An 18,081-nucleotide genomic window follows, 5' to 3' on the forward strand; every position below is an offset into this window, starting at 1 on the left:
TAATTACTGGAGGGTGGGAATGGGTGAAGGTGGTAATTACCAGGCGTCGCTTTGCTATAGTATTTGCACTGGGGAGATGATCTCAATGCGCAAATAGTTTCAAAAAGATTGTTTAGCTAGTAATTGGTTTTTTCTCAGGAAAACTTTTCAGAAGGCCCTTTCGCAAGCTGCTGCTGCCCCCTGGAAACCAGCGCCCAGGGAGTCTGGGGAGGCGGGTTGGCAGATGCCTGTACTCTGTCAGTAGCCGTCTCTGCCTCTGTCCCCAGGACCAAAGGATGCTGCTCTCCTGGCCCCGCTACCGCTGAAGCGCCCAGGGGGCCCCTGGAGAGCCGACCTGAGCGCAGAAACCGCAAGCCATGAGTCCTCTAAGGCGGCGAGCGTCGCTCTCACTTCTGCTGCTGCTGGGCGGCTGCCTGCTCGCGGCCGCCGGGAGAAAGCAGGGGGCGGCCGGCGTCGCGGCCGAGTCGGCTTCGGGCTCCGCAGGCGGCTCCTCCGGCCGCTTTGTCAGCCCCGAGCGGCACACGTGCAGCTGGCAGCTCCTGCCGCCCGCCCCAGGGCCCGAAGCCGGCAGCGAGCTGGCGCTGCGCTGCCAAGACCCGGACGGGGCGCGCCACCGATGCGCCTACCGCGGAGAGCCCGGGCGCTGCGCTGTCTACGCCGCCCGCCGCTCGCACTACTGGAAGCAGGTGCTGAGCGGGCTACGCAGGAAGCGGCGGCCCTGCCACGACCCGGCGCCGCTCAAGGCCCGCCTGTGCGCCGGGAAGAAGGGCCGTGGCGCGGAGCTGCGCCTGGTGCCCCAGGCATTCCCGATCGTCAGCCCCAAGGCGGCGGCGGGCTTAACCCGGGACCCCAAGCCCCGGGCCAGGAGCCGGGGGCAGCCCCGAGAGCCCGCGCTCGGCCCCGTGACAGGGGCCCCGCCTCCCCCGAGCGCGCCGCCCAAAAGGAAGCCCTCTGAGCAGAAGCCCAAAGCGGGCAAGAGGAAGGCGGCCTGGGACCCAGACGAGGAGCGACCGCTGGGGACCGGGCCTGATCCCGATGGGCTGGACGAGAACGCGAAGCTCACGGACACCTACTGTGCTGAGAAGTGGCACTCCCTCTGCAACTTCTTTGTCAATTTCTGGAATGGCTGAGGATGCGGGCCTGGGGAAGCCTGGGGAAGAGGGGTGGGGGGCGGGGGAGGGCGGTCTATGCCCAGCCAGGGAGGGAAAACTAAGGGCATCCTAGGCCAGGAGATGCAGGAGAGTGGGGGAAGAGTCCCCGTTCTAGAAGGGGACTGGGGGGTAGAGTGGGGGTGGGGGGCTTGGGATGGGAGTGTAAAGGGTATGGACAATCCCCGAGACAGCAGAGAAGTTAAAAATTATTGAGTCGAGCCTGATTAAGAGCAGAAGAAACAGTGGAAACAGACGTAAGTAGGCATACCTTAAATATGCAAAAACTGTAGACTGGGGAGAAAGATGGGTACAGAGAGAGGCTGAAAAAAGGAAGTGGGGAAAAGTGACTAAAATGATGTGACTCCTGTGGGAAGCAGGATACAAAGTACACTATTTAACACGTTTATACTACAATTGATAACCTGAGCCAGACTGATATTCAGTGTCTTCTCATCTACTCATCTACTTGACAAGATTACTTTTTTTCTCTTTAGGAATTAGAATGAACTTGGGTGCTGTCTCCAGTCATAGATGAACCCTATAGGGATCAAAGCCAATGGGAGCTCAAAATTAACTCCAGTGAAAAGATTTTCCAGATGATTTGCCTCTGAATTCTTTTAGAAGTATTGTTTTTAAACAGAGTGATGCCTGGTATTCTGAAACTTCCCCATTAACCTTCCAAAATCAGAAGTGAATTATAGAAGTTGGTTTTAAAAAACAATTTTGTTTGATCGTGTTTTTAAAAACAGCTAAAATGTAAGCACACATCTCAGAATGGAAGTCATATCTCTGTTTCATGTAATTGTTAACATATTACATTTTAAATAAGATGTAATAATAGACTTTGCACACATTAGGTGCTCAATAAAAATTGTATGGCTAGATTTAAAGAACTGGCAGGACAATGGAAATTTTGATTGCATTTGATCTAGTTCTGACTAAACCTTGAAGTTGTAAGTTCCTAAAAATATCTCGAATTGCTGGGGGAAGACAAGAAGTAAGAAGTCTGCATAAGGGAAAAATCACAAACTGGCAAACCTGAGCCCTATCATTCCTGTTTGCCCTGCATGTAGTTATAGCATTTTTCTGCTCTTCCTCCCTTCCTCCCAATTGGGATTTGTTGCCAGCATTGAAAATTAATTTCATATAAAAAGCCAGATGTTTGAATTCTTGTGTAAAATTAGATCTGACAACATTCGACACACCTTTCTACATGGCAACATGATGCTGAAGTTGGCTGCCCTCTTTAGATTATTTTCCTTAAGATTTATTTCATTACTTTGGGCTGTGGTGGATCTTCCTTGCTGCCCACAAGCTTTCTCTAGTTGTGTCTAGCAGGGGCTACTTTTCATTGTGGTTCAAGGGCTTCTTACTGTAGTCGCTTCTCTTGTTGCAGAGCAGGGGCTCTAGGGTGCAGGAGTGTGGGCTTCAGTAGTTGCTGCAAGTGGGCTCAATAGTTTTGGCTCCCAGGCTCTAGAACAAGGGCTCAGTAGTTGTGGCGCCTGGGCTTAGCTGCTCTGCAGCATGTGGGATCTTTCCAGACCAGCGATCAAACCCAGTGTCCCTTGCATTGCAAGGTGGATTCTTAACCACTGGACCACCAGGGAAGCCCTTAGATATATTTTCCTGAGTTTTTCCACTGCTCCTGCACATCTTATCAGTGGACTTTATTCATTCATATTATAGGGCTCAACCTGAGACTTTTGAGCCACCACCAGATAGAAGGGTTTTTGGCTGACCTGTTCTTCTCACCTCCTACCCTTTAAAACAATCGTAAATCCAACAATCTGACAGATACTGAATATCTCCTGAACTTCTCCCTCCTTGAACAGCCCCTAGAAAACTAGGGGCTGTAAACTTTTACCTGTTCTGTACATTCTTCACACAGTTGGCAAAACATTGAGATTGATGAGATGTCTTTCAATGACAGCCACTTGAAAGGAGATGAGAATGTTTCTGCTTTTGGAGGCTTGGGGACCACAGCTGCCCTCCCAGCTCCATGGCTCTCTTACAACTTCAAAGAGCAGTTCTCCTTACTTCCTGCCGGACGCTTATGGACTTCAGAGCTTTGATGAACTTACCCCAAGTTTGTCCCTCCTGTGACCTCTGACTCACCACATTCAAACTCTTCCCCATTTCAATTGTTAAAACAGGCTCCAAAGCTCTCCTTTCCCTTTTGTAAAGCAAGACGGCTGCTTCAGCCATATTAAAATTATTCAGTGGTCATTATATACAGACAACAGCAGAACTAAGATAATGTAAAGTGCCACTAATAATGACTAGCCAAGGCAAAATACCTTGGGCTTCCCTGGTGGCTCAGACGGTAAAGAATCTGCCTGCAGTGCAGGAGACTTGGGTTTGATCTCTGGGTTGGGAAGATCCCCTGGAGAAGGAAATGGCAACCCACTCCAGTATTCTTGCCTGGAGAATCCCATGAACAGAGTAGCCTGGGGGGGTTGCAAAGAGTTGGGACACGATTAAGTGACTAGCACACACACATAAGGTAAAATACCTAAGAATAAACTCAATGAAAAAATATGCAAGAGCTACATGTAGAACACAGAAATACACTTGAGGGCAGAACAGAAAGACCTGAGTAAATTAAAACATATATGGATTGTCATTATGACTATTATTAAAGAAGGCTTAATATTAAAAAATGTAAACTAATCTACACATTTAAACATGATAACAACAAAATGCCAAAAGGATTTTGTGGTGTGAGAACTGGGTAGACTGATTCTAAAGTTCCAAAGGAAAATCAAAATGAATTTGGGGACTAGACAGGTGCAGGGTTGTATGTTTCAGAGAGGAAGAGAAGAAAAGAATGCTTTCATTAAGGGCACAACTTGAAATGGCTAAATACAGAATCTCCCGAAGGACTGTCAGTAGCACAGTGCAAAACAATGTAAATGACGTGAGGGCACTGTTTCTAGGTAACCACAGGGACTCTTCTCCATAAAAGGCCAGAAACTACGGACCAGCACTTCAGTTGACAGTTGCCGCCTTTGAGCTGGGTGGTCATGTGATCCTGGCCGCACTGAGTACCCTAAACCTTTGATCCGCCTGTTCTTTTGTTCCCACACATAATGATCACAATGAGGATGATTCTTCTCCACAGGGAGACAGGGAGAGGGCCCTTATGCATTGATTTTAAGATGTAGGTAGAGAGGTTGAAGGGAAGAAGACTAGTGTGGGATCCCCAGAAGGGTGAGAGGTCAGTTTACATTTAATCAAGTGTCAGTACTCCTTGGGAATGTCAAAGGATTAAATATTTCCCAGCATTTAGAGGCAGCTCTTTACCTTCTCTCTCTTCTCCCTTCTGATTATTGCTCAAGGCTTGGGAGGGCTCTCAATTATATTTAAAAAGGCAAAGCAAAAGAACACACAACAGAACACACACACACACACACACACACACACACACACACAGGATTGGAGTACTTTGAAAACTTATTGCTGGCAGTGTGCCCCAGAGGAGGAAGCTGGTTAGGACAGTCACATCTTTTATTCCTGAGCTCACACCAACAGTCTCCACCATGTGGGTAGGCAACCAGCTTCTTAGATGGCTCTGGATATTCCTGCAAAGCCCTATTAAAATCCACAACATAAACCCTCAGTAAAATCTGGAGGGTGAAATCACTTTGAGTAACTGTGAATGGCTGGCACCTACACCGTTATAAAAACTTTGAGTGAGTCACTAAGAATGAAGGAGGACCTCAGTGCAAGATGACAGCATGCTTGCCTGAAAGCAGGTTGGCTGGCTTAGGAAGGCTGGGGGTGGACCGAAGTTGGGAGAGCTGAAGTTATTTGCAGGAGGGATAATTAGCCTCATAGGACCAGATGGTAGCATGTAAGAAGGCAGGGGCTGGAAGTGGCCAGCAAGGACATTGGACTGCAGCCTCAAAATCTGGCTGTTTAATGGTAAATTTGTTCAAAATAGTAGAGGAGGCCTTCTCTTTTAATTGCCATGAAGTTTCATTTGCCATTGAAATTATAACTATAGTTTAACGTCAATGATCTTCTTGAATTTTGAAAATAACTTAGACATAACCATTTAGACAGGCTGCTGCTGCTGCTAAGTTGCTTCAGTCATGTCCAACTCTGTGCAACCCCGTAGATGGCAGCCCACCAGGCTCCTCCGTCCCTGGGATTCTGGAGTGGGTTGCCATTTCCAGGACTGGTATGTTATTTTGGTAATGAATGCCTGTTCACAAAATTCTGTATCAATAGCATAAAAGTTTCTTTGTTTATCATTCTATTGTTTTATCTCAAAGTTTGCCATTAGATCCTAGTTGAAATTCATAGTCTTTCCTGGTCCTTGCTAAATACTGAAAGTGAGAGCTCAGTTCTAAGAGAAGGGTTAATGAGTTTGTGAACTTGCGTTGGTGGCCGGTTCCCAAGTCTGAACCCTGCATGTGTTGGGGAACAACGGTTGCCTATTAACCTCCCAGGTGAACAGCTGGTGGGGATCAAAGGCCCCCTGCACTGTGTGGTTTTGCTCAAACCAAGTTCCCACTTAACCCCTAGGAAAAGAGCCCTGCTAGGTCCCCAGGGAGCGGTGCTGCTAAGTCGCTTCAGTCGTGTCCGACTCTGTGCGACCACATAGACGGCAGCTCACCAGGCTCCCCCGTCCCTGGGATTCTCCAGGCAAGAACACTGGAGTGGGTTGCCATTTCCTTCTCCAACACATGAAAGTGAAAAGTGAAAGTGAAGTCGCTTAGTCACGTCTGACTCTTAGCGGCCCCATGGACTGCAGCCTACCAGGCTCCTCCGTCCATGGGATTTTCCAGGCAAGAGTACTGGAGTGGGGTGCCATTCGCCAGGGAGTGGTAGGCTGTGCTAAACCCAGAAGCACATCTGAAGGAAGGTCTGTCCCACTAGAGTTTCTTTGGAAATGTGCCAGGGGAGGCTACGGGGGTAAGGAATTGGTTCTCAGAGCTGTGAAAACAAGGATGGGAATACGAGGATTATTTAGGCAGAGACGTCACACCAAGTAGCATTTCTCTCTTTAGATCCTCCTCCAACAGTTGCAGAGTCTGGAGCAGGAGTTCCAGTGGAGGGAAGTCCACTTACTGTATACTGAATAGTAAATAATCATGACACAAGCTACTAGTCTATCCTCCTGTCTCAACTATACCTTTGAACAAAAAATTTCAATATATACATATGAAAACTATAATTTTTATATGATTGAAAGTTGGTAAATATCAAAGAAAATGATTTCACATATATGTGGGACTTCCTGGTGGTCCAGTGGTTAAGACTCTGTGCTTCCACTGCAGGGACACAGGTTCGATTCCTGATCGAGGAACTAAGATTTCCACATGCCGAATAGCAGGGCTAAAACAAAACAAAACAAAAAGGTACTTCCTTGGTGGTCCAGTGTTTAAGACCCTGTGCTTCCAATGCAAGGGGTGCAGGTTCAATCCCTGGTTGGGGAACTAAGATCCTACATGCCATGCCAAGAAAATATTTTTTTAAAAATTAAGTTTAAAAAATGTAATGCAAGGAACATTTTCATGCTGGAAAGATGTAATTGTCATTTTCAAGGATCTTTACTCCCCCCCCACCCCCAAAAGTTCCAGAGGGCTCCTCTTTTTCATCTAGCTTGCTGACTTCATGGATGCAATTTTATCAGGTAATAGTCCAAAATAGCATTTGAGGTTTTGATTTGTGATTTAAAAGGGATAATTCTTCTAAAATTTTAATTGGTTTGATTAGTCATTACTTCTGCACTTAGTAGTTAAATATTCATTAAAGAATTTATATATATTTTTTCACATTCTGTATGGTCTTAACCTACAGTTTAGGGTTTAAACAAATAAACAGATCACTCTGAAAATGTTCTATTTCCTTTTTTCCTTCAGTTTTTTTCCTGCTGTGAGTTCCATTTGGATATTTTCTCTCACAATCTTGACTAGTAATTCATTCTCAGTGATGTAAGGATTAAAAAATAAAGTGTAGGATGGATAAACAACAAGCACCTACCGTAGAGCATAAGGGACTATGGTCAAGATCCACAGTGCACTGTTAGGCACAGTGCACAAATGTCAACTCCAGAAATATGCCAGGGAGGTTGAAAATAATAACAACTGTATAACATAATTACTGTAAAAGGAAAAAGCAAACGCAAAACATGAAACTTTACTGGATTTTGGATTTTTAAAAAATTTAGTTAAAAGGTATTTTGTGAACAATTGAGAAATGTTAAATATGGCCTCTATTTTAAGTGGCATTATTGAAGCAGAGTTAATTATCTTAGGTGTGATAACAGTATTGTGGTTATGAAGAAAAACGTCCTTATGCCAATTCCTTCATGTGAATTATTTCAGGGCAAAATGTTAGATCTGAAATTGTAAGTAATTCAGGAGAGAGAAACCTCTATGCAGATATATGATAAAGCTAATGGCAAAACGCTAACAAATGGTGAACGCAGATGAAGGGTAGAGAAACGTTCATCTGTCTTATATTACATTTTCAACTTTTCTAACCCTAACCCTAATCTAGCCCCATGATTATCTTAAAATGTTTTCTAAATTATTTGAATTGCAGTGAGAAAATGTGGTCCTGAGAAATATATCTATGGTGATTAAATGATGACAGTGGGGGAAAAAAGAAGGCAACACTAAAAGAGCCACGAGTATATCTAGAGGAAAATAAATTTGGCAAACCAAAGTACCACGCATGGTCCTTGGGAGCGAGGGATGCTCCACACCCCGGGTGACATATTGTGCGCGCCTGGGAATGCTCCACCGCGGGCGCGCACAGGGTTAACTGCAGGCCGAGGGGCCCGTGCATCCTACGCCCGCCCACATTCCGCCACTGAATGGAGGCGATGGTCTGATTCCGGTGGGGTGATGTCTCGGCTCCGCATACAACCTTCCCACTGGCCAGGCCCCCAGCCCCTCCCGGGGCCGACCCTGCGCTCCGCAGTCACGTTATCTTCACCACCATTCACGAGGCCCGACGGGGGTTACAAAGCAGGACATTAAGAAGTCTGAGGACGTCGTCGCAGAATCTAGAAATGCTGGGCTACAGACATGAAGACAATTACCGGGGTTCTGAAGGCCCCCGTCGTCGACCAGCCTAGTAATCTAACTCCTTCCGTGATGTGACAGCAGGTCCTGTGTTTGCAGATCTGTTCCTTTGTCTGAATTTTGGAAAGAAAGTGTGTTACAATTTGAGAAATGTGTGTGTGCGCGCCCTTTCATTAAGTCCCTATGAACCAAACAAAAGGGACCTTTCTCTATTTGCCCTTGTCTAACTTTATAGAGCACATCTCATAAACTTAAAAAATAACAGAACCGGTTTTTAAGTCTAGAGAGACCTAAATGAAAATAAAATATTATGTTCATATATCGTGTTCCACCAAATCTATTATTCTTTTTGTAATAACTATTTTTGATACCTTCAGCTGGTTATATTTCCTAAAAAATTTTATAGAATATATAAAACATAAAATAACGTGAATGCTTCATTTTTATCACCTATCCAACCACCATGAAGACTAGAGGAAGTATGATTAAGTGGGCAATACAGTGACATTTATTATCACTAGAGGAAGTAAACTGGCATGTACAGAATGAGTAAAAGGAAATGTCCAAATAGAAAATTAATTCACTCCTTCAACTAGTACTTAGGGAACCCATAATGCCCCAGGCTCTGGCGATTCAAGAGTGCGTGGGACACCCTTGCCCTTCAGAATCTCCCAGTATTCCTGAGGAAGAGCCCTGAATGAGGGGGCCAGAATTATGAAAGAGTTAAGTACCAGGTGCTGCAGGAGCCCATGGGAGGGACATACAACTGGGTCAGGCTCATGGATGTGTGTGGAGGTGACAGAAAGGGGGAATCAGTGAAGGCTCCCTGGAGGAAGAAATACTGGGCTGAAATCTGAAGAATGAAGTAGGGCCTGTGGTTCCCTAACTTTGTGGACAATAGACTCACCTGGGGAGGGACTTCCCTGGTGGTCCAGAGGCTGACTTCAGGCTCCCAACACCGGGCCAGGTTCCATGCCTAGTCAGGAAATTGGAGTTCACATGCTGCAACCAAGTATCTCACATGCCTCAACTAAGACCCAGAGCAGCCCCCCGCAACCCCCGCCCCAGTAAAAAAAAAAAAAAAAAAGTCATCTGGGGAGCTTCATAAAATCCCTATTGCCAAGGTCACACTCCTATTACATCAGAATGTCTAGGGATGAGAACCTGGCAACAGTGTTTTTAACAAGTATTTTAAAAGCCAGGTAACCCCAACGTACAGCAAAGTTGTGGGAATTACTAAGACAAATGGAGGGAAGTTGACATTTTTTAGTTTCCTGAAGGAAAACATTTGCCCAGCAGGCATGTAGTAGTTGTTAGTCATTGTTCTTACTTCCAGATTCTCCTCTATACCGCCTGCCTCTAGTACACATTTCAGGAAATGTGTATTGAAATTGGAGAAAAAGCCAATCAAAATCTGGATGTATAAGAAAATCAGGCACTCCAAAAGAATGCCAGCTGTCATTCCTTAGGGTCTGAAACTTACAATGGTAGGTCCTCCCTTAAAGACAAGGTAAAATGCAACATTCTGACAATTGGGGGGGAAATGTGTAATTGTCACTTCATAGGCAATGGCAACCCACGCCAGTACTCATGCCTGGAAAATCCCATGGACGAAGAGCCTGGCAGGCTACAGTCCATGGTGTCACAATGAATCAGACACAACTGAGTGACTTCAGGCAACAGTTGGGCTTCCCTGGTGGCTCAGAATCCACATGCAATGCAGGAGACCTAGGTTTGATTCCTGGGTAAGGAAGATCTCCTAGAGAAGAACATGGCAACCCACTCCAGTATTCTTGTCTGGAGAATCCCATGGACAGAGGAGCCTGGTGGCCTACAATCAGTGGGGCTGCAAAGAGTCAGACCCGACTGAGCAACTAACACTTTGACTTCAGACAAGTTACAGGATTACTGTTTCTATCTTGAAAATGGCTGTCCCCTTTTTACTAAAAAAAGCACCACGTCTGCTGTTATGGGTACATTAATCATGAACTGTCAAGAAAAACCTGAGGAGGCCGCCACTGGAAAGAATATTCCTCCAAGTGAGTGGAGGTAAACCATGCGGAGCAGAAGCTAGGGCTCTTCCACCCAGGGGCCACTTTCTCTGCCCGCTGCTCTAGGAGCAGGATTTGCCCATCAAGCTCTCCTAGCTAAGCATTCTCTGAGATGCTATTCTACCTGGGCATGAAATACCCTCTTGGAATTTACCTCTTGTTATATAAATGACTCGCAAACGAACAGAGATCAAACCAGTCAATTCTAAAGGAAATCAGTCCTGAATATTCATTGGAAGGACTGATGCTGAAACTGAAACGCCAATATTTTGGCCACCTGATGTGAAGAACTGACTCATTGTAAAAGACTGTGATGCTGGGAAAGACTGAAGGTGGGAGGAGAAGGGGATGACAGGATGAGATGGTTGGATGGCATCACTGACTCGATGGGCTGAGTTTGAGTAAGCTCTGGGAGTTGGTGACAAACAGGGAAGCCTGGTGTGCTACAGTCCATGGGGTCGAAAACAGTCAGACATGACTGAGCGACTGAACTGACTGACTGATATAAGTGGCAGTTCCATGCCTGCATGCTGTGCCTGTGTGCTCAGTTGCGTGGGACTCTTTTGAGACTCCACTGCACTGTCAGGCTACTCTGTCCATGGGATTTCCCAGGCAAGAATACTGGAGTGGGTAGCCATTCCCTTCTCCAGGGGATCTTTCCAACCCAGGGATCTGACCCAGGGATCGAACCTGGATCTCTTGCATTAGCAGGTGGAATCTTTACTGAGCCAGCTGGGGAGCCCAGGGCACTTAAAAGGGAGGGGGAAAGAAAGCCTCTTGTAATCCAGACTGAGGCAGGCAGTGTTTTCAGTAGATCAGTTACCACAGAATATGAACTTTTTTTTTTCCCCTGAGGGGCTGGGTCAACCTAGATAGCATATTGAAAAGCAGAGACACTACTTTGCCAACAAAGGTCCGTCTAGTCAAGGCTATGGTTTTTCCAGTGGTCATGTATGGATGTGAGAGTTGGACTGTGAAGAAAGTTGAGCACCGAAGAATTGATGCTTTTGAACTGTGGTGTTGGAAAAGACTCTTGAGACTCCCTTGGACTGCAAGGAGATCCAACCAGTCCATTCTGAAGGAGATCAGCCCTGGGACTTCTTTGGAAGGAATCATGCTAAAGCTGAAACTCCAGTACTTTGGCCACCTCATGCGAAGACCTGACTCATTGGAAAAAGACTCTGATGCTGGGAGGGATTAGGGGCAGGAGGAGAAGGGGACGACAGAGGATGAGATGGCTGGATGGCATCACTGACTCGATGGATTGAGTCTGAGTGAACTCTGGGAGTTGGTGATGGACAGGGAGGCCTGGCGTGCTGCAATTCATGGGGTCGCAAAGAGTCGGACATGACTGAGTGACTGAAATGAACTAAATTGAAGGGCTGGGTGCTATTCCAGTCCCCACCCCTCCCCCCTCCAAGTACAGGTTGCAACTGTGTCCCCATGGGATTAACAATCCCTGTGACCTAGATTCAAGTCACAAAGGTGCTCCTCAATCAGGGCTGGGAATGGTCTGGAGAGAGCACTCTTTTCATTAGTTGTCCCGTACGTGATGCAATAAAGAGACCAAGTCTCTGAAACCAATCAATCAGCATAAATCTGTGCAAAGTGGAAGCTGACCTGGAATGAAGCCAGTTCCAGGCAAAGCCCATGGACAGGGAAGGAGAAGGAATGGAGGAAAACAAGTGTGGATTCTGCAGCAGGCTTCCCAAGGGTAGCTGGGAGCTGTTGCTAAGCCCTGAAAATCAATCAGGCTCTTCCAAAGATCTTTTTTCTCTTGAGCACAGTGAGGGAACGCCTCCTCCCGTTTATATGCAGTCTATAATCTGCCAAGTGTTTTCATTGACATGACCTCATCTGAGCCTCACAGCCACCCTGTGAGGTTGGCAAGGCACACATGATCTTCCGCCCCCCTCTTCCTGCTGCCCACAATTAAGATTGTGAGAAACTAAGGCTTAGGGTGAGTGCCCTGTAGGGAACAGCTGCCCCTGAACCTGTCTGACTTACAGTGCTCTTTCTACTCACTGTATTCAGTACCATTAGTATTAGGTAGCAGGCTCACCATCAGTAGCTCTTTTTAAACCACCCTCAGATCTCATGAAAAATATGGATTTTTAGACCTCACCTGGATCTTCCCAAAATCACCATCTGGGGCAGCACTGGGAAGACTATTTTTAACCTGCAGATTGCCCCGGTGATTCTGCTAAGAATCACTTTTGGTAGCTTGTCACACAGACAAGACCCAGGAGGGTTTCACTTTGGTTTGCAGTTCCTGTGAGCTCTTGAGTCTAGTCCTTAGCCTTGCACCACAAATTAAACAGTTCATGGTTTAAAATGAACGAACCTATAAAAATTACTCTTTGACTTCCCCCTCCTTTATCCCAGCATGGCCATTATGTTTTTGGTTCTGGGCCAGAACAACTTTTTTAAAGAAGGCAGCCCTTGGGCCTCCCTGCATCCTTTCAAACAGTGATTTGCATAACATCCAAGGCAGCATCTCTTTCCTCTAGCATCCTAGTCTTCAGAACTGTCCCACGCTATTTATCCCCCTTTCTCCTACCTACCGCCCTTACTCAATTCTCATCAATCTTCCCTGGGCCTTTCCCCGACTGCTGGAGCCACCAGAACTCTGATTTACAGCACAATTCTGTGATTGAAATTATAGGAAAGCATAAGCACAGCTCTATACATGGGTGTCTATCTCAACAGTTCCCTAGGCTTGGCCAGCTTTTCTCAATTGCAAACTCTTAACTGGCCCCACACCCCACTTCCCTCATACAGATGACATCCCAAGTCCTTCAAGGGATAAATAATTGCCTTTCACACTCAATCAGTCTTCTCAAACTTAAGGTTGGCTGAGCCAGCCCCTAATCCTTGTTAAAACCCCCAGATACCCTGGTCACCTATCACGTGCCATCTTCGCCTGCTTCCTCCAGGTTATCTCCAAACTTGGCTCAAATTGTCCCTCTAGTCAAAGCTATGGTTTTCCCATAGTCATGTATGGATGTGAGTGTTGGACCATAAAGCAAGCTGAATGCCGAAGAACTCATGCTTTTAAACTGTGTTGTTGAGAAGACTCTTGTGAGTCCCTTGGACTGCAAGATAAATGATCCTAAAGGAATCAGTGAATCCTAAAGGAAATCAGTCCTAAATATTCATTGGAGGGACTGATGCTAAAATTGAAACTCCAACACTTTGGCCACCTGATGCGAAGAACTGACATTGGAAAAGACCCTGATGCTGGGTAAGATTGAAGGCAGGAGGAGGGGCCAACAGAGGATGAGATGGTTGGATGGCACCATGGACTTGATGGACCTGAGTCTGAGCAAGCTCCAGGAGATGGTCATGGACAGGGAGGCCTGGCGTGTTGCAGTCCATGGAATCACAAAGAGTCAGACACGACTGAGTGACTGAACTGTACTGGGTCTCAGAACCTTCAGCATCCCCCAGAAAATCCACTCAGGCCTTGAATCAATGAACTCCCGGGAATACCACTACACTCACCTCAAACATATGTCCATGGCACTGGGCAGGATGCTGGAAGACAGTCATGAATAACACTGACGTGGTTCCTGTCTATATGGAGTTGGTAGCCAATTTGGAAAGGCAGTTGAACAAGGGATCAAACATCGTGGCTGTCAACTCTGGATGCACATTAGATCAGGGCTTATTCATGAGATGGGATGAAATATCTTGGTGGCAGTCCTGGGGAATTAAGTATTCTCCAAGCTTCTTAACTCACAGGGTTATTCTCATAGCATTTCCTGCCTTCCATCCACTCCTTAGAGGGCTCCTGTGGAATTTCAACTACACAGATAACCTTCTACCACCCACTCCTTGTCTCTATGACTGGGGCCTGAATGGGTATGTGGTGCTGCGATGATGACCGTAGTCAGTGGGTCTCACAGTGCGGAGTATCACTCCCCGCACACTCTCACCAGTGGGCAGCTCTGAAGACTTCAGAAGGCAAATGAAGAACTGTGAATGAGGATTTTCCTTTGAACTTTATTTGGGGGAGTGGGGGCTAATGCTTTTATTATCTGTATTGGGGTCTAATCAGGTCAAAAGAAAAAAACACACGGGAACTAGCGTCAGAACAATGAAATACATACAGCTGACAAATATTTAACTCCCTTTCCTCATCTAGAAAATGAGATCATTATAGATAAAACCTCAAGGTCTGCTATGAAAATTAATGGTTATTTCAGTAAAAAGCCTGTTATGTAACACCACACAATAAGTGGAATTTATTATTTCTTTCAATCTCTGAAAAGGCTGGAAAATGCTGTTTTATGATTCACAGATCTACAAATAAATCTCCAGAGAGGTTGTACCAATGCACATTCCCATCTGCAGTCCACAAGAATACCTATTTTTAGCTCCTCCACCACAGAGCATCATTCTTAAAAAGTTGACAATTTGATAGAAAAAACTGATATAAATTTATTTTAACTTTCATTCATTTTATTAACTCTTTCATTTTATTAATCCTAGTGAACTTTTTCCCATCATATTTCTATTTTGTCTATATCTAATTTTTACATATAAAATTAAACATTTTAAACGTAATCGTGTCTTTTGATTTACAACTTTTGCTCTTATACTTGTCTTGAGATTATATATTCACCTTTATCACCTTTTAGTTCTATTTCTAAAAAGTATTTTTTAGATCCACATGGAATTTATTCTAGACTATGATGCAAAATATCTAACTTTATTTTTCCTTAGTTAATTTCTTCTACTAGGAAGATATAATTCATTCTATATAATTCATTCTTTCCCTATGGATTGGAAATACCATTTTCATTCTTTGGATAACTTTAACCATCTCTTCTTATAATAACAGCACATATTTTAATTATCATAGCCTTGAGTATATTTTAGTATCAGGTAGTGTGAATTCACGGGGGAAAATCTTGATACCACATCTTGTTTGTGTGTAACACACTTGTTTGTGCACACTGTCGCCTCAAGGAAAACATATTACTTTGGGTAATGCAACCTAAGTTGAGATACTTTATATGATGAAACAAGATGCAGCCATTAGAACGCTTTTCCAAGAGGAGTTATACTTTGTCTATAACATTAAAAGATTCAGGTTAAATAATATGATCTGACTTTATTAAAACCAACAAATTACCTATCTATATGCATAGAGAACAGATTGTAAATAAACACACTAAAATGTTAGTGGCAAGCTGTTTATAAGTAATAGGATGTGTGTTTATAAGTAATAGCACATGTGTGCCTGTGATGGATTCATTTTGATGTTTGGCAAAACTAATACAATTGTGTAAAGTTTAAAAATTAAAATAAAATTAAAAAAAAATAATAGGATGACAATTTTTAGCTGTATCTTACAGTCTTTCCCAAATTTTCTACAGTGAATGTGCTTTACCGCTACAAGCAAAACAATTAGTAATTAAAATTACTGAAATGTTTTAAGGTCCACGCCCAGTACTGGTCAGGAAGGTTGGAATCGTCAATCCCCCTCACCCCAACCCCCAGACGATACTGGCTCTATCTCTCCAGAGGGAGTCATGGATGAGTATCCAGCCCTGAAAGAGCTCAACCTCTTGATCAGAGAGATGCTGCCATTACAACACGTTAAATGCCAAATAGCATCTAGAATCTCCCCTTGTATTGCCAGCTCGGAGAGGGCTGTGGGTGTCACCTCCTACTCCTCTCGGAACCCCTCCCCGGAGGGCCGGGCGGACACAGAGATGGTGCCCTGCATGAGGGAGGTAAGCAAATGCGGGCATGTCTCTGACCTTCTAATCCTATCAGGAATGCTCACAGCTCATAAATCTACTCGGGGGCAAAGCTGAGCTGCCAGATGCCATCAAGCAAAACGCCTTCTGAGGTTGGCAGTTGGAGTAAAACAGCCCGGACAGTGCCTCAATAAAGTCCAATAAAGAGCTTTGTATGTGGCGGACTGGAAAGCAGCCTCTCATGTTTGACACAAAGGAACAAAACTGTGGGAAATACGCACTTCTGATGATCTGGACTGGTGGTCTCCCCTATGCCCCGCCTGCCCACTGAGCCATGATCCTCGTTCATTCACTATTCTTTGCACACAGATGGATCTATCTTGTTCCCAAACAACTGCCTGCAGAGACTCCTGTCAGATTATTTAATCCCTGTCAGTAAACACAAACTAATTTCGCTACCAGGGAATCTGCTAGCCTTTTTATATTGAAATCTACTAAACATCACGGAGGTCGTTTCTGTCTAGATTCATTCTCCCTTTATTTAGTGGTCAGAACAGAAACATTCTCCTCTTTCTGGGACAGAACATTGCCCCAGAAGAGATCCCCGTATTTTCTCTTAACAAAGGCAGGGAAGAAACTAATAAATCACTTTCAACCTCCAGATTACAGCTTCATCTAGAATCCATCTGTTCCTCCAACTGGTCAGTTCACAATTGGGACGGACTTGAAATTCTAAATAAAAACATCCTTTCCAGTATCTGTTTCAAGAGGGGAGGCAATGAGGGAAGCAGTTGGAATTTCAATTTCCTTCTAGGTTCAAGCCTCTTTGAAGGCATGCTGGCAGTTTTCTGCCTTCAGAGTCATAAAGCTCCTCTGACAGATTCTGCACATCAACTAGGGTGAGGAGGAGAGCTGGTTCCAGGAGAGGCACACAGCAGTTAATTCCACTGAAACTTACAAAGTACCAGCAAAGACCTACCTGCTCTGCGTCTCCACACGGTAGAGGCAACCAGTGATATTTCCAGAACCTAGATGAGAAACTCCTGTCTCCCCCAGGCTGATTTACTGGCTGCCAAGAGCACAGCATCTTTGGAGGGTTGCAGAAAACAGGCGAAAGGAAATCGGAAAAAACTTACCTGCCATGGTTTTGGGCAAGTTTAACTCTGGAGCTCCAGTTCCCTTCATGTGGGATTATCTGGTTTATGATACAGACATTTAACACATGGTTAATTGTGGTTACTGATAGAACTGATGGTGAGTTGATAACTGTGATTTTTGGTATTATTATGGGTGGTAAATTTAAAAAATGATAACTATCATTACTGGTGTTGTCAGTAATGGATTTGATAAATAACTTGTTATTGTTGCTGCTGCTAATGCCACTAGCCATTTCTTCATATAATGGTGCGTGCTAAGCCACTTCAGTCGGGTCTGACTCTGTGTGGCCCTATAGACTAGTATGCCAGGCTCCTCTGTCCATGGGATTCTCCAGGCAAGAATACTGGAGCAGATTGCCATGGCCGCCTCCAGGAGATCTTGACTGAGGGAGTGAACCTGCATTGGCAAGTGCGTTCTTTACCACTAGTGCCACCTGGGAAGCCCCTCATTTAATGGTGAGTAGGCTTGAGAAGGGAATGGCAATTTACTCTGCTGCTGCTGCTAAGTCGTTTCAGTCGTGTCTGACTCTGTGCAAGCCCATAGACAGCAGCCCACCAGGCTCCCCCGTCCCTGGGATTTTCCAGGCAAGAACACTGGAGTGGGGTGCCATTTCCTTCTCCAATGCATGAAAGTGAAAAGTGAAAGTGAAGTCGCTCAGTCGTGTCCAACTCTTTGTGACCCCATGGACTGTAGCCTACCAGGCTCCAATGTCCATGGGATTTTCCAGGCAAGAGTACTGGAGTGGGCTGCCATTTCCTTCTCCAGGCAACTCACTCTAGTATTCTTTTTTTTTAAATAAAGTCTTTACTGAATTTGTTACAACATTGTTTTTTTTTTTTTTTTTTTTAATGTTTGGTTTTTTGGCCCCAAGGCATGTGGGATCTTAGCTCCACCATCAGGGATCAAAACCTCAACCGCTCACTGCACTTAAGGCAAAACTGTAACCACTGAACCGCCTGGGATGTTCCCA

General features: G+C 45.1%; 1 protein-coding gene and 1 long non-coding RNA gene across 2 annotated transcripts; one reads left to right on the forward strand and one right to left on the reverse strand.

Moving 5' to 3' along the window:
- The first annotated feature begins 293 nt into the window (after nt 1–293).
- Nucleotides 294–1,130, forward strand: FGFBP3 (fibroblast growth factor binding protein 3). The gene has a single exon (XM_070363987.1). The coding sequence runs from the start codon at nt 357–359 to the stop codon at nt 1,128–1,130; it is 774 nt and encodes a 257-aa protein (XP_070220088.1). The 5' UTR covers nt 294–356.
- Nucleotides 1,131–7,656: 6,526 nt separating this feature from the next.
- LOC138985818 (uncharacterized) lies at nt 7,657–17,665 on the reverse strand. Its single transcript, XR_011462778.1, has 3 exons — nt 17,090–17,665; nt 9,099–9,167; nt 7,657–8,304 (listed from the first exon to the last, which is right to left on the reverse strand). It is a non-coding gene; the product is annotated as an uncharacterized lncRNA (long non-coding RNA).
- Nucleotides 17,666–18,081: the final 416 nt, after the last annotated feature.

Source organism: Bos mutus, chromosome 26, assembly GCF_027580195.1.
Source record: "Bos mutus isolate GX-2022 chromosome 26, NWIPB_WYAK_1.1, whole genome shotgun sequence".
In the NCBI taxonomy this organism is placed as follows: domain Eukaryota; kingdom Metazoa; phylum Chordata; class Mammalia; order Artiodactyla; family Bovidae; genus Bos; species Bos mutus.

What these genes read in the sequence shown, in the direction of transcription:
- FGFBP3 (XM_070363987.1), top strand. Translation starts at nt 357, where the DNA reads ATGAGTCCTCTAAGGCGGCGAGCGTCGCTCTCACTTCTGCTGCTGCTG.